The following is a 25,235-nucleotide window of genomic DNA, read 5'->3' on the forward strand; positions in this document are numbered from 1 at the left end:
TATTGTAATGTAGCCGCTGCTCCCAATAGACATGAATGGGGCTGCTCATACACAGATGCATGGGATACTTATACATCCCATGCGGGCAAATACAGCCCTTGCACAGGTGTATGCCTAAAGCAGTTGTAAACACACTTAAAAATAAAAATACATAAAAAAGCCCCCCCTGCAGTTTGCACCACATACTAATACATTATGACAGACTTGCCTGTTGTAATGTGCCCTCCAGAGCTGCGGCGTCACTGATTCTGTGGGTCCTAGTTGCTTCCAGCTTCACACGGTTTTGCTACTGGGCAGTCACTTGAATGGCCGAGCCACAATGATGTAATTTCCATGCACAAGCACAGGAGTCACATAATTGCGACACTGATCAGGTGCTGGATATTCATGCTGAGCTGCACATGCATGGCTCAGGTGACAGGCAGGGGAAGCATTTATGACAGAAGAGATTGATGGGGCCTTACTTTTAGAATTTCGGTCAGCGCGACAAAACTTGTTGAAGGAGTCAGGTCAAAAATTGTAGGCCATTAAAAACTATACTCTTGATAATAATTAAGACCTTTCTTTTTTTTTTTTTTTTTTTTTTTTTTTTTAATCTGAGGTCATCTTATATTACCCTGGTCTAAGTTGGTTTTATCCTCTCTTATACAATGTATAATGCAATCTTTTGAGTAGTTAGATCCATGCTAAAATTGTTTTGGTTAAACTACTTTTAGTTTATGTTGGAACTACAGCTCAATATTATTACCATATATGTGATCTTTTATTTTGCTGCCGCCATATGTACTTATGTATACTAATTATTAAAATTCAATAAACAAATTTGACAAGAAAAGTTGTAGGCCAAACAGTTTGGGTATTCTAAAGGCCAACACTAGCGGCTGTCAAAATAATATAGCCTGGCAGGGGGGATTTATCCATCTACCCTACATAAGTGGCTAACAAATTAAAGCCTAAGGCAGGCCATACACGGTGTGAATTTCTTTCCTGTAACCACGACAATGCTGACAGCAGAAGCCTTCCTGCCGAGTAATTGTCTGCTCCCGGCAAGGGGGCGGGCGGGGAAGCCGTTCCCGGCCGGGAAAAGACAGTGATTTATCATTCGTTGCTATAGCAGAGGCACTATAGTGACCGTAGGAGAATCTGGCAGGCTGGTCGTACCCAAGTTGATTTTGATCAACTTGTTACATTCAGCCTGTCCATTAATGCTTCCAATGTCTGCCGGTTTCTGCTGAACTGGACGAAATTTGAATCGTGTGTGGCCGGCCTAAAGCTGGGCATAGCTGGATCAAAATTCCCTGCTGGACTGTCCATATTCTTTATTGCTGTCGGAAGAGAATGTCTCAGCAGGATGATTCCTCTATCCACATCGCTTGTGTGGATGGAGGAATCATTTTTTTTTTGTCTGTGTCAGCCCTGTGATCGAGGAGAGAGAAAAAATAATGATCCCTCTATGTGGCCAGCTTTACTCCAACTAAAACTTTTTTTAAGCACCGACTGCTACTTTTGCTGCGCAGTTTGGTCCATTAAAGAAAGTTGATAACAGCAGGATCAACAGGTAAAAACCTGAATTACAGGGTGGACTCTGAGAAACAAAGACTGCTTTGTTATTTTGCCCTTAGTACCGCTTTAAGCATGACTCAAGTATTAAAAAGCTAGAGGGTAGTAAAGACAACCAGACAGCTAGCATTTGCTGGATAGCAATTTAGCAATGGCAGCCTTTTTGTGCTCTCCTCCGTGGACATGTCCTAGAACAGTGATGGCGAACCTTGGCACACCAAATGTTTTGGAACTACATTTCCCATGATGCTTCACTACACTGCAGAGTGCCAGAGTATCATGGGAAATGTAGTTCCAAAACATCTGGGGTGCCAAGGTTCGCCATCACTGTCCTAGAACCTCAGCTAGATGGTAGTTACTTTTGCATACAGAAAAAGTTTTTGCTCCTTAGAACAAAAGGCTGCCTTTGGTAGAAATTATACTCGCCTTCACTCCAACGATGCAACATCCTTAAAGGGTACCTCGGCAGTGCTGTGTTTTTCTGTAAAATGTAATGCAATATGGTTACCTGGAGGCATTCTGTACATAGATGGTGTACAGACCACTCCCTCAGATATGTAATGTCTTGCTTGTGTGATTTGGTTTACTGATTTTCCCAGAAGTCTGCACGAAGATGCAAATTCGATTTTGAGCATCCCCTGTAAGAAAATGCCATTTTTGGTGAGATACTCCCAAAGGGAAATCGCGTCTAAAGGGTTGTAGACCCTGCAATTTGCCTCATTAGAGCCCTGCAGGTGCAGCAGCTGATTGATAATTGCAAAACTAATCCCATATAGGTTCACTTTCCACATGGACACAGTCAAACAGCTATTTCTTCAGAATAACAAAAGGTAGGACTCTGCAACAACATGTGTTAAAATCCCTGCAATGTACATAGATCACCCAGAAGGGAATGTTTTTTTTCTCAACAAAAGTGGCGTTACTCTAAGTTTCCTTGAGCTTCCTCCCTATATTAGGATATTCAGGCCCTGTTCACATTTAAGCTTTTTGAGGCTTGTAGCTCGAAGATCAAAAATGCTCAACAAGCAAAAACTTATTGTTTTTTTATAGCACTTGTTCACATCTGAGCATCCTGTCGCTTGTAGCAAAACACCTGTCACTCAAAGGACATGAGCTTTTCAGACAGAATTGAGCATTTTTGCCCCTGTAGACTTCAATGCAAACGCCTGAAAAGCACGATATGAGCTTTTTTTTCACTTGAATGGACTACCCAAATGCTCCAAAGAAGCTCCAAAACCTTTTTTTGGAGTGCAGTGTGGTAGCTCGTTTTTGGGTGCCTTTAACAATTATTGTCACCTCCAAGCGCAAATCGCGTTTTCTGCGTGTTTTGTTGCTCTTTCTGGAATTGCCACTTGTGAATGGAGCTTGATTAGTAAATGTAACAATCCCGTAAAAAATGTATGGCAAAAAGTACATGCGTTACACTTAATGTATGGAAGACTGATTTCCCTTATCGTAGCGACTATAGTAGGTGCGGTGTTTTGCTAAGCTATGATTCTATTCTGATAAAAAAAATATATATATATGTATGTGTGTGTGTGTGTGTGTGTGTGTGTGTGTATGTATGTATGTATGTATGTATGTGTATATATATATATATATATATATATATATATATATTATATATTTATATGATAAAAATTTCTTTGTTACCTAAATAATTTTAGTTTAAGGAGATGCAAACTTTTTATCCAGATGTTTAAATTCGGGTAAGCATTTGTATGGTAATGTTTAGTTCTCTTTCGCAGAGAAATATGTCAGTTTATATTTTTTCCTTGAAAGTGAAAGTGAGTCTGCCTTGAGATGCTGTTATGTTGCTGTCTCCACAATACTCTTTACAGCTCTTCTCCACTTTAGCTTTCAGAATGTCATTGTGAGTGTCCGAAATCAAAGCCACGTTTTTAAAGTAGATGGCTGCATGCATGCTGTGTGGGATTCTTAACACAGCTGATTCCAGCTCCCCTCTCACTTTTTTTTTCCTCCCTGTAGATTGACAGAAGGATATTGGCATTCATGGAGAGAAAGCAAGCAGAGATCAATGAAAACAACGTCCGGGAGTTCTGCAACGTTATTGATTGTAATCAAGGTAAATGCTCCTACAGTCAGTCCATTTCCCAGTGATCTCAGTCAGAGATATGACTCAAAATGCCTGCTCTCTGTCTGATTCATGGCTTTTTACAGCTAGCGGCTCTGTCAATTCATCCAGCAGAAAGGAGCGAGTTGAAATTGCAGCACAAACACAAACTTGCTTTCCTTTTGTTGCATATAAAACCATAAATGCAGTAATTAATACCTGACAATTGTTGCATGCTTATTGTAAATTGCAACTGGCATCCTGTCACCTTAAAAAAAAAAATAAGAAAAATCTATGTCAATTTGTGTGACAGATAGACTTTATAAAACTGGGATACTTTTGTTTCTAAATTTGCTGAGTACTTTTCTTTTGGTTTCATTTTAGTTGTTTTCCCAGTGGTTACCAATGTTTTGTCATTTTTCACTTAAAGAGGTGTGTCTTAGAATCCATATATTTCAAACACAAGCACTTTATGGGGTAATGGTGAAATCATTTACCCAGAATGCTCAGTGCCTAAGATTTTCAGGAGCATGGATTGCTTTATAATTTGGCGCACCAAGGGCATGACCAGACTAGTTTTAGATCAATTGGTTGATTTAAAAGCTGATTTTTGAGAATGTCATCTTCTTCAATTAAACCTGAGTTCTAGGCATGAAAACGTTTATTGAAATGTTTCTCACTAGCCACAAAGGATATAAATCTGCTTTTGTATGCATCAAATGCCTTTACAAGCTCAGATATTACTATATGGGTGGTGATATGACCTTGCACGAGAAGGGAGAGCAGCAGTGATTGGTCTGTGTATTATAGAACGCACCTTTAAACAGGTAAAGGGTAGGAGTTTAATGTTGATTACTGAGTTAATCTGCAGGAGAATACAGAGAAAACCAAGAGTGCAGCATTTAGACCTTATTTACACTTTCTTTGCTGTCTGAAGAGCAATCTGCATTCAGATTACTTTTCAGAGAGCATTTGACAGGCAGTTAGCAGGGGTTGTATCGCCTCCTCACCACCTGTTTAAACCCCCTAAATCCCAGACTACCACTCTGCAGCCTTGTGCATGGTTGCAGAACGATCACTTGAATGGGTTACGTTCAGTGGGCAGTAGTGCCAGCTGGGTGTGACAAAGGGTATAATTCCTGCTGCACCCGCATAGCATCACAGCTATGGCATGTATACATCCCTGGCCAATGATTTCTCAGCTAAAGGGGGAGAGGTTGATAGATGGTAAAAATACGGTTTTACTGCCCCCCAACTGCAATTGTAAACTAGCCGCTAGGACCTAAAACTTATAAGGATATCGTTGTACATGCTTTGTTATTGGCATCATTAATAATTACAGGAATTTAAGTCCTTTATGTGTGTTTACAGGTCTAGAGGGTAACTTTAGCCCCCCTCCATAATGTTGACAACACCTAAGCTTTCCCTTACCATCTACCACTATAGTTCTTGGGAAATATGAAGTTCGTGGATGATCTCCCCGCCCCTCGCTTTATAAGCAAAGATGAAATCCCTTTTTTGGATAGACTGATCTTTACACCTGCCTTTCCCTTATGTGCCTTACATTACATCCTGATTACATTTTTTTTTTTTCAATAGTGCTGAACTTAAATAATAAACAAACATGCTTGATTGTGATGTGTAAGAAACTGACCATGAGCAATTATTTTCTGTATGAATATTGTTGTAAATAAAAAAGCAATGTCTCGGATCCCCATCCTACTACCCCCTGTGGAGCAACCTGTGATCCAGAAAAAAATACCATTAAGTTTACTTATGCCCAAGATAACATTGGCCTTTTAAAATTCACGTTTTGTATTTAAAATTATTTAGTATTGCTTGTTTCAATGCCATATTCTGTATTCTGCAACTACTTTGTTCTTTAACTTTTGCAGAAAACAGTTGTGCCAGAACGGATGCTGTTTTTACCCCATTTCCTGGATTCAAGAGCCACATAAAAGGTGCAGTATAAAAGGGCTCTAGGAACTTCAGATATAGATATAGATATATAGATATATAGATATATATAGATATATATATATCTATATATATATATATATATAAATATTTTTATTATTTAACTTTACTCAGATCGCTGCTGATTACTGTACAAATCATTGATGCCACTTACTGCAGGTAGTGCTTTCCTTTTTGCACTGTGACTGACCACTTATTTTTCATATAGTGAAGAATCCTGTTGCTCACCCACCCTTTCTTCCACATGTCCATTCACAAACACCTTGAAGTCTGTTCACAGAATACATGGCATACAACAGAAAAAGGAAAGAGGAGGGTGAGCAAATGACAGAATTTCCACTTGTCTATTCACAGAACGCCTTTCATTCTGTTAACAGAATACAAGGTGTTTTGGTGAATATGCAAGGTAGGGAGGGGGTAAACAGCAGGATCCTTTACTGTATAAGAGCCAGCATCCTTAGAGCACTGTCTGCAGTATCTTGCATCAATGAAGCTATGAACGGTACAGTAAACTGCAGGGATCTGGACATAGGTTAGTCCTCATTAGAGGTTAGAGGCTTATTTGTCTTGTGGCGGTTCTGAAAAAAAATTATTCTGTTTTTTTTAATAGTCCTGCTTTAAAGCCTAAATTAGGTCTTGCAGCTCTTTCTCTCTTTGTTTCCACTTTTATCTGATTTTTATCTTATATGCCTGTTCTAAAGTGTAACTCCACTTTCGTGGAAAAAAATAAAAATATGGCGTATACTATTACGACACAAGTCATATTGTAATTGAATAAAAATTACCTTTTACTTTTCAATCTGCAGCTCTGTAATTGTCTGTGAAATGCAATAAGGCTACCTGAAGGTGTTCTGTACACAGAATGTGTACAGAACGCCCCCCAGGAACATAATTTCCTGCTTGTGTGATTGGCTCACTGATTTTCCCATAAATCTGCACTAAGATGCAAGTTAGATTTCAAGCAACCCCTGCAACAAAATTGTAATTTTTAGTTAAAAGATACTCCTAATAAGAAATCATATCTAACAGGATGCAGACCCTGTAATTTTCCTCAGAGCTTTTCTGGTGAAGCAGCTGGTTGATAATCCAGAAACCACTCCCATTAGACTCACTTCTGCACGTAGGCACAGACGGATTTTTTCTCAACAAAAGTGGAGTTGCTCTTTTAATTCATTCTCTGCATTAAAGCGGAACAATACTCGCCTAGAATCCAGCAATGTGGCGTCCCTGAGCTCCCCACCCAACCGCTGACATCTTAGGGTGGCCGGCTTCTGGGTCTCAATCGCCGATTGCTGTCATTGGCCAGGCAGGGATGACATCACTCCTGCCCATGCCTGGAAGCATAGTCAAGATTTGTTGTTGTTGCCGAATTTGTACAGTGGTGGAAAGTCAGGTAATTACCTTTTAATGCAGAAGAGACAAAGCATGTCTCTTCTGCATTAAAATTCCTGCCTGTCCACCCATTTTAAAACTTAGGACTAAAGTACCACTTTAAGGTAAAAAAAAAATCTGAGTGCAGCATTCTGCAAGCCCCCCTAGGAGGGGCCTAGCCATGGACACACAGAGCTGGCTCAGAAGCGAGCCCACACGAGGGCCTCCATAGCAAGTGGCTTGCTATGGTGGACACTTGGCAGGGGGGGAGGAGGAGGAGCCAGGACTGCGCATTAGGTAACCTTAGAAGAGGATTGGTGCTGTTCTTTGCAAAACTGGTAAGTATAGCATGTTCTTTTATTTAAAAATCAAGGGTTTACAATCACTTTAAAGCATATTTCCAGTTTTGCTGTCAAATTTGAGAAAACCCCACAATGTGATTATGTGTTCCCATTAACACCGCATACAAAAAAAAAATTGTACAGAACACAGGAAATGATTATTAGGTTTATATGCTGCTACATTCATGCGATTGGACACTGGCTGAAGCTTTGCTGGTGCTGCCCCCCAGTGTGTATATGTATAGATAGATATAGATATATCTGCCTGCTCAGTGCAGCTCTAGATACTACATTTGGTGTGCACATGATGAGTGAGTTAGTAGCTGGGTGCTATACAGGTCTAGGGCTGTGGTCCTTTCCTTTGGCACTAAGACCCTGCAAGACCTCCTTGGGGGGGTATACCCACCATGACATGTGAAGCCTGGACAGGGTCAGCGACATGGGCAGGGCAGGGTTTCCCTGTATGTTTTACATACTAGTACCTGCCTATACATGTCTTGTTGGATCTTTACACCTGTAGTTCAAACTACATTCTATCCTTTTATCCTGCAACACTCACTGCAATGCTGAGCACACAAGCAATTTTGAAGGCACAGGTTTTGGGTAATCTACACTCTGTGTTTTTTCACTAGCTATTGCTGTCTTGCTTTATTTGGCCTAATGATGTTATAGCATTTACCTATTTATATCTAGTTGTCTTTTCTTCACATCACTACTGGAAGTTACTCTCTTGCTAGTGACAAAGTTCTATTAAGACTCCCACAGTGCACTCCGCTCGCCATCTTCCACCAACAAAGTAAGCCGAATTTTTGCTGTTGCCTGATACCTCAGAGACACAGCCCAAGGAACTCGGTTAGTGCCTGGATTATTTTGATTCCTTAATACCAGACACACTGAACCCCCTTAGTCCATACCCATTCTATGAATACCACGTGGGGAAGATCCTCACTTAGCAGTGGCTGATTATTGGCACTTAGGAGTTGGAACACAAACGACTAATGGTGAGAATTCCACTGCAGATCCTGAGGAAACTCCAGATCCTCTTGGGTTAATGGCTGTTCCTTGTTCTAGAGCATATTCTTGCAACCCCCCCCGGATTCAGGCTTCCTCATGGACCTGCAACATGTGGCCTGTCTGACTAAAGCAGAATTTTTCTGCTACTATGTCTTATCTACTCCAGAGGCTATCACTACAGTGCCTTGAAAAAGTATTCATACCGCTTGAAATTTTCAACATTTTGTCATGTTACAACCAAAAATGGAAGTGGATTTTATGTGGTAAACCAACACAAAGTGCCACATAATTGTGAGGTGGAAGGAAAATTATAAATGGTTTTCAACATTTTTTTTACAAATAAATATCTGAAAAGTGTGGCGTGCACTTGTATTCAGCCCCCTTTACTCTGATACCCCTAACAAAAATCCAGTGGAACCAATTGCCTTCAGAAGTAACCCAATTAGTAAATAGAGTCCACCTGTGTGTAATATAATCTCATTATAAATACAGCTGTTCTTTGAAGCCCTCAGAGCTTTGTTAGAGAACCCTAGTGAACAAACAGCATCATGAAGGGCAAGGAACACACCAGATAGGTCAGGGATAAAGTTGTGGAGAAGTTTAAGGCAGGGTTAGGTTATTAAAAAGCATCCCAAGCTTTGAACATCTCGCGGAGCATTGTTCAGTCCATCATCTGAAAATGGAAATGAGTATGGCACAACTGCAAACCTACCAAGACATGGCCATTCACCTAAACTGACAGGCAGGGCAAAGAGCATTAATCAGAGAAGCAGCCAAGAGGTCCATGGTAACTCTGGAGGAGCTGCAGTGATCCACAGCTCAGGTGTGAGAATCTGTCCACAGGACAACTATTAGTCGTGCACACAAAACTGGCCTTTATAGAAGATTGGCAAGAAGAAAGCAGTTGTTGAAACAGAGCCATAAGTCCCGTTTGCATTTTCGGAGAAGCCATGTGGGGAACACAGCAAACATATGGAAGAAGGTGCTGTGGTCAGATGAGATCAAAATTGAACTTTTTGGCCTAAAAGCAAAACTCTGTGTGGTGAAAAATGAACACTGCATATCACCCTGAACACACCATCTCCACTGTAAAACATGGTGGTGGCAGCATCATGTTGTGGGGAAGCTTGTTTTCAGCAGGGACAGGGAAGCTGGTCAGAGTCAATGGGAAGATGGATGGAGCCAAATACAGGGCAATCCTTTAAGAAAACCTGTTAGAGTCTGCAAAAGACTTGAGACTGGGGCGGAAGTTGACCTTCCAGCAGGACAATGACCCTAAACATACAGCCAGAGCTACAATGGAATGGTTAAGATGAAAGCATATTCATGTGTTAAGCCTCTTACACACAATTGGATTTTCGGCAGGGAATTATGTGATGACAGACTGCCTAAAATCCGACCATTAGTACGCTCCATCAGACAATTGGCCAACTTTCTGCCAACAAATGTTGGATGGCAGGCTAGTAAATTTTCGGCGGACAACAGTCTGTCAGATTTTGCTATCGTGTGTACACAAGTCCATCACACAAAAGTACAAACATGCATGCTCGGAATCAATGCTCACCAAACACGACATTAGTAGAAGGTGCCCAAAGGGTGGCGCTCATGAGCTGAAATTCTTTGTAGTATGTCACTATGTTCGTGTTTGTTGGCTGACAATTGTGTACCGTTTGTATGCAAGACAAATTCCCGGCACACGCCCTTTGGACAAAAGTCTGACACTTTGTCTGCCGAAAATCCTATCGTGTGTACGAGGCTTAAGAATGGCCCAGTCAAAGCCCAGACCTAAATCCAATTGAGAATCTGTGGCAAGACTTGAAAATTGCTGTTCAGACGCTCTCCATCCAATCTGACAGACCTTGAGCTATTTTGCAAAGAAGAATGGCCAAAAATGTCACTCTCTAGATGTGCAAAGCTGGTAGAGACATCCCCAAAAAGACTGGCAGCTGTAATTGCAGCGAAAGGTGGTTCTACAAAGTATTGACTCGGGGGGGCTGAATGCCAATGTACGCCACACTTTTCACATATTTTATTTGTAAAAAATTTGGAAAACCATTTATTATTTTCCTTCCAATTATGTGCCACTTTTGTGTTGGTCTGTCACATAAAATCCCAATCAAATACATTTACGATCTTGATTGGAACATGACAAAATGTGGAAAATTTCAAAGGGTAGGAATACTTTTTCAAGGCACCGTACATGGAAATAGTGGTTGCTAACAGCAGTAAACTCTTCTGCTGCTCCTCTCCTCTGACTTTTTTCATGGGCTTAAGACCTGCATTTTCTTCTGGTGCATTTACATTTGCAGAAGGCAAGGGGGAACCGAACATCTTGGTGGAGGCTACAAAGTTTTTTTTTTTTTTTTTAATTTTATTTTTTACCACCATTTCGTGACATCAATGCATCACATTTTTGCCACATTTTTGGTTAAGGTCTACTCATTGATTTGAGGTAGCACATGCTTGTAAACTTTATTTTGGAGTACAGGACAAAGCACGCCCTCCCCTTTATACAGTAGAGAAAATAATTATATGATCTCCTGTAGATTATGTAAGTTTGCCCACTTATAAAGAAATGAAGGGTCTATCATTTTTATCATAGGTGTAGCTTTCTTGGCTGTCACTTGGCAACTCGAAGTTTGTTACCTTAATATATTTTCTATAGGTTTAAGGTCTGGAGACTGGCTAGGCCACTGTATGACCTTAATCTGCTTCTTCTTGAGCCACTCCTTTGTTGCCTTGGCGGTATGTTTTGAGTCATTGTCATGCTGGAAGACCCATCTTCTGGCTAAGGGAAGAAGGTTCTCATCCAAGATTTTACAAATCTGGGCCCCGTCCATTGACCCCTCAATGCGGCAAAGTCAGCCTGTACCTTTTAGCAGGGAAACGGCCCCAAAGCATAATGTTTCCACCTCCGTGCTTGACTGTAGAGGTGGTGTTCTTAGGTTCATAGTCAGCATTTTTTTTTCCTCCAAACACAGTAATGCCCCGTACACAATGTCGGATTTTCCAACGGAAAATGTGCGATCGGAGCGTGTTGTCGGAAAATCCGACCGTGTGTGGGCTCCATCGGACTTTTTCCATCGGAATTTCCGACACACAAAGTTTGAGAGCTTGCTATAAAATTTTCCGACAACAAAATCCGTTGTCGGAAATTCCGATCGTGTGTACACAAATCCGACGCACAAAGTGCCACGCATGCTCAGAATAAATTAAGAGACGAAAGTTATTGGCTACTGCCCCGTTTATAGTCCCGACGTACGTCTTTTACGTCACCGCGTTTAGAACGATCGGAAATTCCGACAACTTTGTGCGACCGTGTGTATGCAAAACAAGTTTGAGCCAACATCCTTTTGAAAAAATCCATGGATTTTGTTGTCGGATTTTCCGATCAATGTCCGACCGTGTGTACGGGGCATAAGTCGAGTTTATGCCAAAGAGCTCAAATTTGGTTTCATCTGACCTCAGCACTTTTCTTCCAATCCTTCTATGAATCACTTTAGATGTTCAATGACACAACTTTGGACGGGCCTGTCTCTTCTTCAGGAGGGGTACCTTGCGGGCGCTGCAGGATTTTAATCCATGGCGACGTATTGTGTTTACCAATGTTTACTATTGTTTGTGACTGTGTGACTGTTGTCTCAACTGCCTAGAGATCATTCACTAGCTCCTCCTGTGTAGTTCTAGGCTTATCCCTCACTTTTCTCATGCTCAACCTCACCCCATGAGGCAAAATCTTTCATGGAGCTCCAGACAATTGATGGTTATTTTGTATTTCTTTAATTTGCGAATAATTGCCATTGCACAGAGCAGGCAAGTATAACATGTTTTTTATTTTAGGAGAAAAAAAAACTTTACAACCGCATTTAAATGCTTCTAAAAGCTACTAGAAGCTGACACAAGAATGCTGTTATCAGCATTTTTCATCCAGTGATTGATTTATTTATTTTTTTTCTAGGTTTTTTTTTTTTTTTTTTTTTTTTTTGAGCTACTGAAAAATGCTAGTGTGCATGGAGCCTAAACTGTCCACTAACCATGTTTTGTTATTAAAAAGATTGCTGATTGATGTTAGAGATACAACGGTGGAATAACTGTAAGGAATTATAACAAAGTTTGTGTCTTCAAATAAGTTTCCAAGGTTGTAAATGCTTATGGGCCCCAGACTAGAAGCAGTGGCTCATCTTCTAACACAAGAATGCATTCTCTCCAACGGGATTGTGAAAATCAAGCTGTAGAAGAGAGACTACACAACATTGAATGCCATATACAGCTAAAGCCAGGTAGTGCTTCTTATACATTCTAGATAATTGCTGTTTCAGTACACATAAAATGCATTTTTTTTTCTCTCCGTGTTGTTTATCATTCAGACTGTTGAAAACCATTAAGTATTTATATATTACACATGATATAGTTTACACTGGCAATGGTAACATTTCATGTCAAGCATAGATGTCCATAAAATACTCCTATTATACAACTGTTTCATGTATAATCTTTTTTCAATATTCCTTCTCAGGGCTAAAACTCGTATGCGATAACTAGAACTCAGTTTTATCATGGAAACACTATTTTTAAAAAAATGCAGCTGACCTGCATCTAATAATTTCTAGAAAGTGAGCGTTTTATACCTGTTTAATGGAGAACCTATTTTTTTTTTTTTATTTCATTTTTTTAAAATATGGAAACCGCTAGTAATGTTGTCTTGTGAGGTTTTTTTTTATTTTTAAGTTTAAAATTAATAACATCTGTTGTGACAACATGCTGAAGTGGAATGGGGTAAGGAAGATTTTTTTAATGATATCTAGGGTTAGGTGAGGGACAAAGACGAGCCACACTGTCTGTCAATGGACGCAGACAGCTCGGCTCGTGATTGAGCCCACGGGTGTGCCACAATAGGGAGTGGCTTCCCATGGTGGTACTCCAAGTAGAGGAGGAGCCAGTAGCACCAGCAGAGGGATTGGGGCTGCTCTGTAAAAAAAACATTGCACAGAGCAGGTAAGTATAACATGATCATAAACGTTTGTTTTTGAATAGCAAACCTGTTATACTTACCTGCACTGTGCAATGGTTTTGTACCAAGCAGCCCCCAATCCTGCTCTTATTGCTGTGCCACCATAGGAAGCTGCTCCCTATTGTGGCACACCTGGCATACATGCTGTACATTTTAACATCAGTACCCCTGCCCCCATTAGCTTACTATCTATGGTCCTTATTTAACATGCATACACATACCAGGACCAGTTTAGACAGGAGCCAAAAAACCTACCAGCTTGTCTTTGGAATGTGGGAGGAAACCAGAGTATCCAGAGAAAACATATGTAAACTTCAAGTGCAAACTCCAGATATTGTCCTGACCGGGATATAAATAAGGAATACCAAGGCAGCAGTGCTAACCAGTAAGCCACTGTAACATTGGCATTTTTTTTTAGCAGAAGAGGAGTTTACTCTTATGTCTAAATGTTTGTGGGTTTTATTCTTTTCCCATTGAGCAAGTTCACTGTGTTTTCAAAAAAGGGTTTGTATTAAAGGCATGCAAACATAAGGAGCACTTGATGCATATCTACACTTATTAAGAGTTACTTAGTAAATACTTGACAAGCCTTAAGGGTGACTTGTTAATACAGTATTGAGTGAGCAAGAAAAATAGACAAAACCTGACCTATAAAATGGAAAACTATTTATAAATAGTCACTTTGTTTAAAATAGATTAAATGTACCAAAATGACTTCTGTTATCCTCCTAAATATATAGAAGTAATTTGTGTGAAAACCACGCTACTATACTTTTCAATATTGTTACTTTAAAGCATAATTAAAACCAAAAACAAATTTATTAAATTGCAGTTCTGCAAATTCTCAGTTGTGGTGGCTGCGTTTTTTTTTTTTTTTGTTTTTTTTTTTCTGTTTTCTTTTTTTTTTTTCCTTAATTATTTTTATTTTATTTTTAAATTGGCGATTGTGTCAATAAGTCTGTTATTTTCAATGTACTATCCTTTATTTTCTGTAATGTAGCAATTAGAGGGATGAGGCAAGCCATACATTAAGTCAGTATAATAATCGTGAATAATCCTTCAAATTCATATCTTTAAATTCAGTTTCTAGCTAGTAAACCTCCAAGAATAAACCTATTCACCCCTAGGGGAGCAAACTGTGAACAGGTCTATTCTAACTTGAATAAACAAAAGAGAGAACAGGATGTCGTCTAGTAAATCAATGTATTCTAGCGAGTCAAACTAATCAGGAAATGAAAGCAGCATAAGTCTCTACAAGGAATAAGTGATACCAACAGGCTACCTAGTGGTAGTTAAGACTGAGCATACAAGTCTTTTAGTACTGTAGATGCTTTAGGATGTATGATCCATACATACCAGTGCTTCTTAAAGTGAATTACGTTATCATTTTTAGATCAAGCTGTTTTTTTTAAGGAAACCTGTACTGAGATGAGTGTGGGTTACTAAGGCATTTCAGAAAATATTTATTTCCTGCCCTCTACCCTGACCCAGAAAAAGTGTGCACCCGTTGACTTCAGTGTAAAGTCAAAATTCCTGCTCTGCATATTTGTTTCTGGTCAGGAACTTAAAGTGGGGTTCCACCCAAAAAACAAAAATACCTGGAAAAATTCTTAAAAAAAAAACAAAAAAACATTTGGATATTTTTTTTTTTTTTTTTTTTACTTACCTCTAAATGCCTGTTGCTAGGTGGTCCCTCGTAGTCTGCCTGTTCCTCTGCCTGGGCTGGTGACATATCACTTCCCCCCAGACACAGGAAGGGCTCCGCTCTGCTCCCTCCCTCCTGTCAATCATCTGGGACCCATTACAGGTCCCAGGTGATTGAGCGGCCCATCACAGCGCGCGGCGCCGCTCGCGCATGCGCAGTGGGTGCCAGGCTGTGAAGCTACAGCCTGGCACCCACAGTTGAAATGCCGGCGCCGACGAGCGAAGGGGGTGGACAAGCGGGGCTTCGATCCCCCGCATCGCTGGACCCAGGGACAGGTAAGTGTCCAATTAAAAGTCAGCAGCTGCAGTATTTGTAGCTGCTGACTTTTAATTTTTTTTTTTTTGGACGGCCCCCCTGGGTGGAACTCCTCTTTAAGTATTGAAGTTATTGTGTTAGAATGACAGCTGGCAGCTGGTATGTTTTTATGCACAACTCCTTTTAAAGAATCATTTCATGCATCAGAACAGGTCAAGGAAAATGCATGTACTAGTTTTATTCTCTTATTTGTTGTCCAATTCGCATAACAGGAGAGTGTGACTCAATGGAGCTGGTCCACACATCTCCGGGGCAGCTGCGGAGCGCACTGCAGAAGGGTCCTGTGCTTCTTTGGCTAAGTTTCAGGTGTGAATTCAGGCAAAAATTCGGACCTGATTCAGACCTGAAATGGTAAACAGGGATGCACTGGACCTCCTGCTGTGCCCCGCACTGCACTGCACATAGTGTGAACCCAGCCTAAGGAGTCTGGAGCTGTTGTATGTCCGCATATTCCAGGCAGCCAAGCTAATGTTGTGTTTTTTTTTTTTTTTTTTTTCCCACAATCCAAACAAAATAATACAAGGACAACCTGTACCTAAAGACATTTATCAGAGAATTAAAAAGCTAGAAGACAGAATATTGGAGTTGGAGGGCATTTCTCCTGAATATTTTCAGTCTATGGTAAGTAGCCATGATGGGAAATCATGGCGTTCATCCAGAATAATTTTTCATGTGCAGTGTTTTTTGTTTTCTCCTGCTACCAGTTTCTTTGGGGAGCATCCATATATAAAGTTGCATTTCTAGTAAATTTGTTTAAATAGTGTGGTTGTCATTGCTGTTTTGTCTGTGTTGGCTCCAGATTTCTGCTGGGTCAGTGAATGTTTCCAGAGCTTTTTATCCCTTTTCTATCCTCATAAATTCTTGTTGGCTTGTAATTTTTCATTTTTTTTCTGGCTGTGCATGATTGCTCAGCTTCATTAATGTAAAAAAATAAAATTAAAACAATTTAAGTCTGTGTAGGAGCCACTTTACTCTTCTTTCTAGTGAATACTTGATTTTTGCAACGTGATTCACTCTAGAAAACTCCAAACGGTATTAAAAATCTAACAAGTTTTCTTTTTTTTTTTATTGCTGTTTGTCTCCACTGGAGATATTTACCCTCTCGATTTGTCCTGGTGACTCTTGTCTCTAAAACAAAACAGAATGTGAAGAGACGTTTTCATTCGTAACATCCTGTTTCAGTGGCAACTGTCAGTGGGATATCCCCTCCCTTTGAGCTTTCCTCTTCCAAGTTTGCCCCCTAGGTCTGGAAGTAAAGAGAAAGCTGCTCCATGTAGATAGCAAAAGGAAAACTGATGGGGAATGTATCAATTCCCTACTTGAAAACTGAAAAAAAATGGCTGAAGAGATCCTTTACAATAAATTTCTTCTTAAAGCAGGTCATAGACCTACCTTTAAATATTTAAGTGAAAAAATATACCTCTGTACAGGTGTGTTAACAGAATGTCAACTGAGTTATATCTGAGAACACTCATACCACAACTTTTGAATGCAGCCAAAAGCCTCATAGTGAGACACTGGCAGGAAAGAAGCGGTCCAACATTACAAGAATGGTACGACAAAACAAATGAAACCCAGAATTTAGAATATCTGAGATATTTTGAGGGAGTGGAATTGGACGAGTATGAGGAAAAATGGAGGGGTTGGCAAAAATTTAAAAGTTCAATAAGATCTGTAGAGGTATTGGGGATCTAATAGGTCTAACCAATATAGTTCTCGTGTAGTTAGTCAGGGATCGGTAAAACGCAATACGAGTGGAATCCATTTGTGGTGTTGAACTAGTTGGCTCTGAGGCCTATGGTTGAAGGAGATATAGGACTTCGGGGGGATGGGGGGGTGCGGGGGCGGTTGGGAAGGGAAGGGGGTTTAGATAAGTGTGGCATTAGAGTTGCTTTACTAGTCATTTTTGAAGAGGGCTGCTGCTGTGTGGCGGACTGTAAGCAATATAGATTAAACCTAAGCGACATACGTAAAAATAGGCAAAAAAAAAAAGTAATAAACGCCACTATGATGTGAATAACAAGTCGGGTAAATATTGAACTGTAAAGTTGAAATTCACTCCCTCGAAAATGGACACTGACGTGGCAATAAAAAAAAAAGGTGTGTTAACAGGGTAGGTCGGATTTTATTTTCGCTGCAATTTATACATTTGTATGTGGCCTATATTATTGTCAGCACTGTACTTCTGGCACAGCAGCTCTCATATACAGGCAATGCACATGTCCCCTAACTTATAAACATGCTATGGTTCTTCTGGACCGCACTGGATAGCTCCTACGTTAAAACAGGACTCCAAACCAATGTTAGGGTCTTAAAGTGATTGTAAACGATCACCTTACAAAACAACCCATTCCGTTTAAAAAAGAAATGAAAGCCAAAACATTTTTGTATAGATATATGAAGAAAAATGCTTCCCTTTTTTTTTTTTTTTTTTTTTTTTTTTTTTTTATAAGTGATCACATTCCCTCTGTTCTCAGCTGCATAAGAGCTGGGGGGAGAACCGGCAACACACTGAGCTTCCCAGTGAATGGATGTGTGTCAGGACAAGTCTGATCATTGGAGGCGAGTACACAGTTCCCAGCATAGCTAAAGAACTAACCATGATGTACTCTCCTGCTAAATAGGCACAGCTAATATTCACAGCAATAGAAAGGTTTGGCATAAAGCCCACCTGATTTGGATGTCCGATATGCAAAATGACTTTCTTAAGGGCTTCATTGAACGCACGCAACAAGGGAAGGGAGGAACACTGCTTCATAGTTTGTGTATATTCCTATGGGAAGACTGTTGGTGCCGGAAGCTTTGGGGTTAGAAAGGCCAAAAACTGCCATCCCCAACTCCAGCAGTATAATTGGGGTATTGAACAAAGATCTGTCAACATCAGTGAACATAGGGAGGGGAATTCCATCCAAATACAGTTGTGCTCAAAAATTTACATACCCTGGCAGAAGTTATGATTTCTTGCCCATTTTTCAGAGAATATGAATAATAACACACAAAACATTTCTTTCTCTCATGGTTAGCGTTTGGCTGAAGCCATTTATTATCAATCAGCTGTGTTTTACTCTTTTGAAATCATGACAACAGAAACTACCCAAATGACCCTGATCAAAAGTTTACATACCTTGGTGATTTTGGCCTGATAACATGCACACAAGTTGACACAAAGAGGTTTAAATGGCTATTAAAGGTAACCATCCTCACCTCTGATCTGTTTGCTTGTAATTAGTATGTGTGTGTATAAAAGGTCAATGAGTTTCTGGACTCCTGACAGACCCTTGCATCTTTCATCCAGTGCTGCACTGACGTTTCTGGATTCTGAGTCATGGGGAAAACAAAAGAATTGTCAAAGGATCTGCGGGAAAAGGTAGTTGAACTGTATAAAACAGGAAAGGGATAAAAAAAAAATTTCCAAGGAATTGAGAATGCCAATCAGCAGTGTTCAAACTCTCTAATCAAGAAGTAGAAAATTAGGGGTTCTGTTGAAACCAGACCACGGTCAGGTAGACCAACTAGGTTTTCAGCCACAACTGCCACGAAAATTGTTCGGGATGCAAAGAAAAAAACACAAATAACTTCAGGTGATATACAGGACTCTCTGAAAACATGTGGTGTGGCTGTTTCAAAATGCACAATAAGGAGGCACTTGAAGAAAGATGGGCTGCATGGTCGAGTCGGCAGAAGAAAGCCATTACTATGCAAATGCCACAAAGTATCCCGCTACTTTCTGACACATAGTCGGTTGTAGTGATGAGACCTAAAATGGAGCCTTTTGGCCACAACCATAAACGCTACATTTGGAGAGGAGTCAACAAAGCCTATGATGAAAGGTACACCATTCCTACTGTGATACACGGAGGTAGATCGCTGATGTTTTGGAGATGTGTGAGCTACAAAGGCAGAGGAAATTTGGTCAAAATTGATGGCAAGATGAATGCAGTATGTTATCAAAAAATACTGGAAGAACATTGCATTCATCAGCCAGGAAGTTGCGCATGGGACGTACTTGGACGAACATGGCAATGATCCAAAACAAAAGGCCAAGTCAATCTGTCATTGGCTACAGCAGAATAAAGTGAAGGTTCTGGCGTGGCCATCTCAGTCTCCTGACCTCAATATCATTGAACCACACGGAGGAGATCTCAAACGTGCAGTTCATGCAAGACAGCCCAAGAATTTAAAGAAACTGGAGGCTTTTTGCCAAGAGGAATGGGCAGCTTTACCATCTGAGAAGATAAAGAGCCTCATCCACAAATACCACAAAAGACTTCAAGCTGTCATTGATGTTAACCACTTAAGGACCAAGCCTCTTTCTGAGATTTGGTGTTTACAAGTTAAAAACTGTTTTTTTGCTAGAAAATTATTTAGAAACCCCAAACATTATATATTTCTTTTTCTAACACCCTAGAGAATAAAATGGTCGTTGCCATACTCTTTGTCACGCCGTATTTGAGGGTACTTTTTTTGGAAACAATTCATTTTTTTTAATTAAAAAAAAAAAGCAAGACAACAGTAAAGTTGGCCCACAATCTATATTGCGAAAAATAATGTTATGCCGAGTAAATTGATACCGAACATGTCACGCTTCAAAGTTGCGCCCGCTCTTGGAATGGCGACAAACTTTTAACCCTTAAAAATCTCCATAGGCTACGTTTACATTCTACAGGTTGCATGTTTTGAGTTACAGAAGAGGTCTAGGGCTAGAATTATTGCTCTCACTCTAACGATCGCGGCAATACCTCACATGTGTGGTTTGAACACCATTTTCACATTATTTTATTTTTTTTCTTATTTATTTTACCTTTTATTTTTAATTTTTACACTGTTCTTAAAAAAAAAAAAAAAAAAAAAATGGGGTCACTTTTATTCCTATTACAAGGAATGTAAACATCCCTTGTAATAGAAAAAAAGCATGACAGGACCTAAAGACCTCGGATCTCATATTTACACTAAAATGAAAAAAAAAAAAATTTAAGTTTGTGTTGTCATTCATATTCTCTGAAAAATTGCCAAGAAATCATAAATTCTGCCAGGGTATGTAAACTTATAAACACAGCGGTATGTTTGTAGCTTTATAGAGGATTGACCTGCCCTGCTATATTTCAAACATTTTGGGGGGGGGGGGGGGTGGAACAGCGGGTGCCTAGTTTTGACAGGTACCTGCTCCCACTTTTGCTCAGCTCAAAAACAGCTGGAGGTCCGCTAATTGTATATCCCTGGTCTAGCCAGTCCTGAGCAGATAAAGAGGAGTTAAAAAAAATCCCCTCTGGGGTGCAAAGACTGTTCTCTTTATCTCTATAATTCAACAAGCGTATAAGAAAAGGTCTGGGTGGGTTACTGGGAGACAATGGATAGGGCCCCCATGTGCCGTTCAACTGCAAAAAAGGGGAGACGGGTGGTCTTTCCTGAATGTCTCTAGGATCCAGTGTTCTAGCATTTAGCAAATTCAGATGGATCTACTTCCTTGGCTTTCTCATGGAGAACTACTCTCTGCATGTTATTCCAAATCAGCGTGTTCTCAAGATCTTTTGCTTTTGAGAGATTGGCGTCAATCTTGTGCATTACTACTTTTCTATCAGTATGAATTGGGAAAAAAGCATCTTCTAAATCATTAACACAACTTTCAAGCGCAGATGTGTGCTCGCACTTTTGTGAAGGTCATGATGGGTCAGGGAGATCTAGTCTTTGACACCTTGAATTTGCCTAGTAAGTGTAGATAGAGATGTGTTTGCTGTTGTCCAGCAGTGCACTACATCTATAAGCATGGGTTCAGGGTCCCCCCCACCCCCCTTTTTCTCAGCTTCTCTGCATGGACTAGGAACAGCAAAAGCAGTACTCGCAACAAGCTGTGTACCTCCAGACCAGTCTGTACAGCTGTAGCAGAGGCTGCAACTTCAGCTAATGGCAGGGACCCATCTGTATGGATGTCAAGAGATTTATTTTACTGGTCTCTAAGCAGACTCTGATGTCATGCAAACCCGTCCAAACAAACACATTAATTACTGCGAATGTGCACAATATGTGATACAAAAAAACAAAATCAAATATCCATACATTTCAAAAGTCCACACTCATGATTGATATGAAATACAAGCGTGTCCAAAAGGTCATGCTCTGAATCCTATGCCAAGTGAGATCTTGAAATCTTCCAATGGGGATACTAGTTCTGGTGACCTGGGGTCCAGGATTCCCTTAATTTGCATAGATTTCCTCTCTCCCTGTTTTGGCTATGAGACAGGAAGTGAATGTAAATTTTCCCAATGGGACAAAAATGGCAAAAAAAAACTATCAGGGGTTAAAAGCCTCCCTTGCTCTATCCAAAACGAAAAAAAAAAAAAAAGTTTTGCCTATAGTTCTACTTCAAAGTCTAACCTTATGTTTATTTTCACCTTAAATAGTTTGGGGCCAAACAAACTATTTCCTTTACTAATTGATGTGCTCGCTGACAGCACTGTATAAACTATGTAGCATAAACTACATGCCCCCCCCCCCCTTCTGCTGGTACAAAATCAAGTCGAGCATAGTGCACCTCAGCCAATCACAGGAAGCCTTGTATTTTTTTTTTCCAGTGAGCACAAAGCTTCCTTAGATTGGCTGAGGTAGAGTAGCGGGTGAATGAAGCCCAAAGTCTATCTTAGCCAATCAGAGGAAGGCTTGTATTCATTGATAAAGGTTGTGAATGACCGAGCAGTTTTCTTCCCGATCGATTTTGTTCCAGCAGCAGATGGCAGTTGCTATACTACTGCTGAAGCACAGCGCTGTATACTATATATAGCTGATGCTATATGGTTATACAGCGCTGACAGTGGGCGCATCAATTAGTAAAGGAAATGGTTTGTTTTGAGCCAGCTTGGGCCAAACTAACCAAAGTGAAAATAAACATGGAATTAGGTTTTAATGTAATTAATTTTGGTCCCAAACTGTTACCCTACTGAGATGGGGCAGTGTCATGCAGGTTTAAATTACCATATATATATTTTTTTTCTTTCACATAAAGCTGCATTCGCTTCTAACACAAAATTGCTTTTCTATTACTATGTGCTTCTGGGACGTGATGTTCCATTCCCTGCTGCTGCTTGCAGTCAATGAAGATACAGTAGACAAGAAATTGTTAGTTGCTGCACTATGCTATTAGTCTGAGTCCTATAATTTTATACATTATCCCACTGTAGGCAGACATATCTACACATTGAGCAATTCAGATTTATTCTAATGCATTTTGTTTTGTGTATTCCACTCAGAATGTGTGAGCAGCATTCAAGGCTTTTTTTTTTATATTTTATGACTTTGAAATCAAACATACACCCATGTTTTAGAGTACTTTCAGCAGCAGTGTCTATACATTTTCAGCTATAAAGTCTGACTGTGTTCTTTATAGCATTGAATTGTCTTTTTTCTAATCACCACAGTATTTGTGTACCATTTCTGTATGAACAAGATAAGAATCCTTAACATTTATTTCTATTTCAGGATATGTCAAATAAGCGAAAGAAAGTCCTTCCTTCTCAGGTGAATATTTTTTATTTTTTTTATGCAGGGTTCCCAACAGAGGTTACATAGTCAGTCTTGTGTGACTGAAGACTGTTGGGTCAAATAGCAGGAATACCTGTGCAGGGAGGGAATAATCATCTGAATAAACATCTAGGATTAAGAGCTTTGGGCTTGATTTGATTTAAGTGAAAATTCACTTTGCAAAGAATACCCAATCCTGTACAAGGAAAATGTAAAAAAATATAATCTTTGATTGCACAATGTCAGCTCGCTAAGCCAGTGGTGTCAGTCAATTTAATTGCGGGCTGTATCAGCATATTATGGTTGCCCTCAAAGGGTTGGTTGCATCTGTAAGACTAGGTGTCAAGAACCCCCCCCCCCAATTACCTTGTTCTGTTGCTGGGAAGAAGCTGGGGGCAGAGCTGGGAAGCAGAAAGTACATGGTCTGGAGGAGGACCAGAGGAGAGCTGGAGTCTGCTGAATGCTGACTCTAGGGATTGCAGAGACAAGTGGTTGCTACGGCTATACAGAGGCACAGGATCTGTAGGAGGAGTTTTCAGTCTTCCTCTCTACCGCTGACTGCAGAGAAAAGCCTCTCCATGGCTGTAGGAGAAGGGTGCCGCAGCTGCAGGAGAGAAGCGAGGGCCACATGAAATGGCCTGGCAGGCCTTGTGTTTGACACATGTGCATTAAGCTAAAAGAAATCAACACAAATTCCCTTTGCAAATTGAAAATTCAATCATCCAATCATGTGCTTGCACATGATTGAGCATACTTTGAAAAGTAAAAAGTTACTTTGAACGTGATAATGTTCTTCTACAGAGAATTGAAGTCTTGGAGTTATGCAAATAATGCTTACATTTAAACAAAGCTGTCTGCTACATACTTTTGCCCTTCTTGCATAAAAAAACTTGGATTGTCAACATTATTATTATTATTATTATTATTATTATTATTATTATTTTTATAAAATGTTCTGGCAGCTCTTGAGATGAAGGCCACCTAATATCTGCAAGTACTATTCATTAAGGGCATGATAGAGTAAAGACTGTTCTTCATAAGACTGTACAGTATGATACTGTACAGTATTATAATAATATGCTTCAAATAGAATTTTAGATTGATAGAAGTTTCTCATTTAATCCAGTAATCCATTCATTAAAATATTTAAGGACCCATTCATGTGATGTGGTAACACGCGGTGCATTGCAGATCCCTTTTTTTTTTGCATCACAGGATACAGGATTGCCTCATTCTTAGACCAATGGATTATGCTCCACATCCAAGTGATTGAACACTGGTGAAAGCAAAGCTGAAAATCCAGCCCTGCCCATGCTATTTTTTTTTTTTTTACTTCTAGTTGCACCTATTTTCCAGCAAGTTTTCATCTGACAGCCGTTTGCTTGCACTAGAGGCCTTAACCAGCAGCATCCATCCAGATTGGTTGCCTCGAGAGACTGTACCCATACCCCGCAGGAAGCAGAGCGGGCTCAGGCTGCAAGTTGCTAACTAGCACTGGATCCAATGGAAAAAACGTTCTTTGGCACACAGCTGCATCACATTGAAACTTGTCGGTTGCTCTACGGGTCCAGGGCCATGGTCCAATGTGGATACCTTTTTATCCACAAGATTACTGGGGGGCAAAAGTATCCCATTGCCTCTAAAGGAGAAAAGAGAGCAGGTCCAAATTCTTCTTCTGTTAGAATGAAAGTTTCATTCTTTCATCCCAGGTAGGCCTCAGACAAAGCTCAGAACCAGTTCGCGAAAAAGAAGCAAACTCCAAAATCCTCTACTAGGAAAAGGACTTGTCGGTTTCCTGCGTTAAACTTCAAGTGGGGGAACATTTATTGGCCTTTGCAGCTCTCTAGACCAGTGTTTCTCAATTCCCAGTCCTCAAGGCGCACCAACAGGTCATGTTTTCAGGCTTTCCATTATTTTGCACAGGTGATTTGATTTCACTGCCTTGGTAATTACCACAGCCATTTCATCTGAGGGAAATCCTGAAAACATGACCTGTTGGTGCGCCTTGAGGCCTGTAATTGAGAAACCCTGCTCTAGACTCTGGGAGTCTGCATTACCTACCAGATCTGCTGTCTCTGGGATCCATGTACTTTCCTGCTCCACAGGTGCTGGATGTAACAGCTTTGCTGCTGAAGCAAAGGCTAGGAAGACGTCTTCCCACAAGATCTACCACTGCATGTTAAAAATGTAGTATGCTTTGTTGATGAGAGTCCAGACCCCAGGAAGTATTCTGTGGGACTAGTTCTCTAGTCTGGTCTGGACAAGTCCTTTTGCCTTAAGTACAAATAAGGGTTACATCCCAGCCTTGGCAGTCCTATTTCAGAGACCTCTTGCTTTTCATTCCTTGGTGAGGGC

At 40.2% G+C, this 25,235-nt stretch overlaps 1 protein-coding gene across 2 annotated transcripts in view; it reads left to right on the forward strand.

Annotated features, from left to right (window-relative positions):
- Nucleotides 1-25,235, forward strand: part of MBIP (MAP3K12 binding inhibitory protein 1) — a 76,270-nt gene that overhangs the window by 46,125 nt on the left and 4,910 nt on the right. The window contains exons 4-8 of one of the 2 annotated variants that reach the window (XM_073610013.1): nucleotides 3,550-3,646; nucleotides 5,530-5,595; nucleotides 12,468-12,617; nucleotides 15,892-15,989; nucleotides 22,839-22,877. In XM_073610013.1, the coding sequence (XP_073466114.1) occupies nucleotides 3,550-3,646; nucleotides 5,530-5,595; nucleotides 12,468-12,617; nucleotides 15,892-15,989; nucleotides 22,839-22,877 (450 nt within the window). The remainder of the gene's footprint in view (nucleotides 1-3,549; nucleotides 3,647-5,529; nucleotides 5,596-12,467; nucleotides 12,618-15,891; nucleotides 15,990-22,838; nucleotides 22,878-25,235) is intronic. The other variant, XM_073610014.1, reaches the window with a different exon arrangement.

The sequence above is a fragment of the Aquarana catesbeiana genome, linkage group LG13 (assembly GCF_042186555.1).
Source record: "Aquarana catesbeiana isolate 2022-GZ linkage group LG13, ASM4218655v1, whole genome shotgun sequence".
NCBI classification, from domain to species: Eukaryota; Metazoa; Chordata; class Amphibia; order Anura; family Ranidae; genus Aquarana; species Aquarana catesbeiana.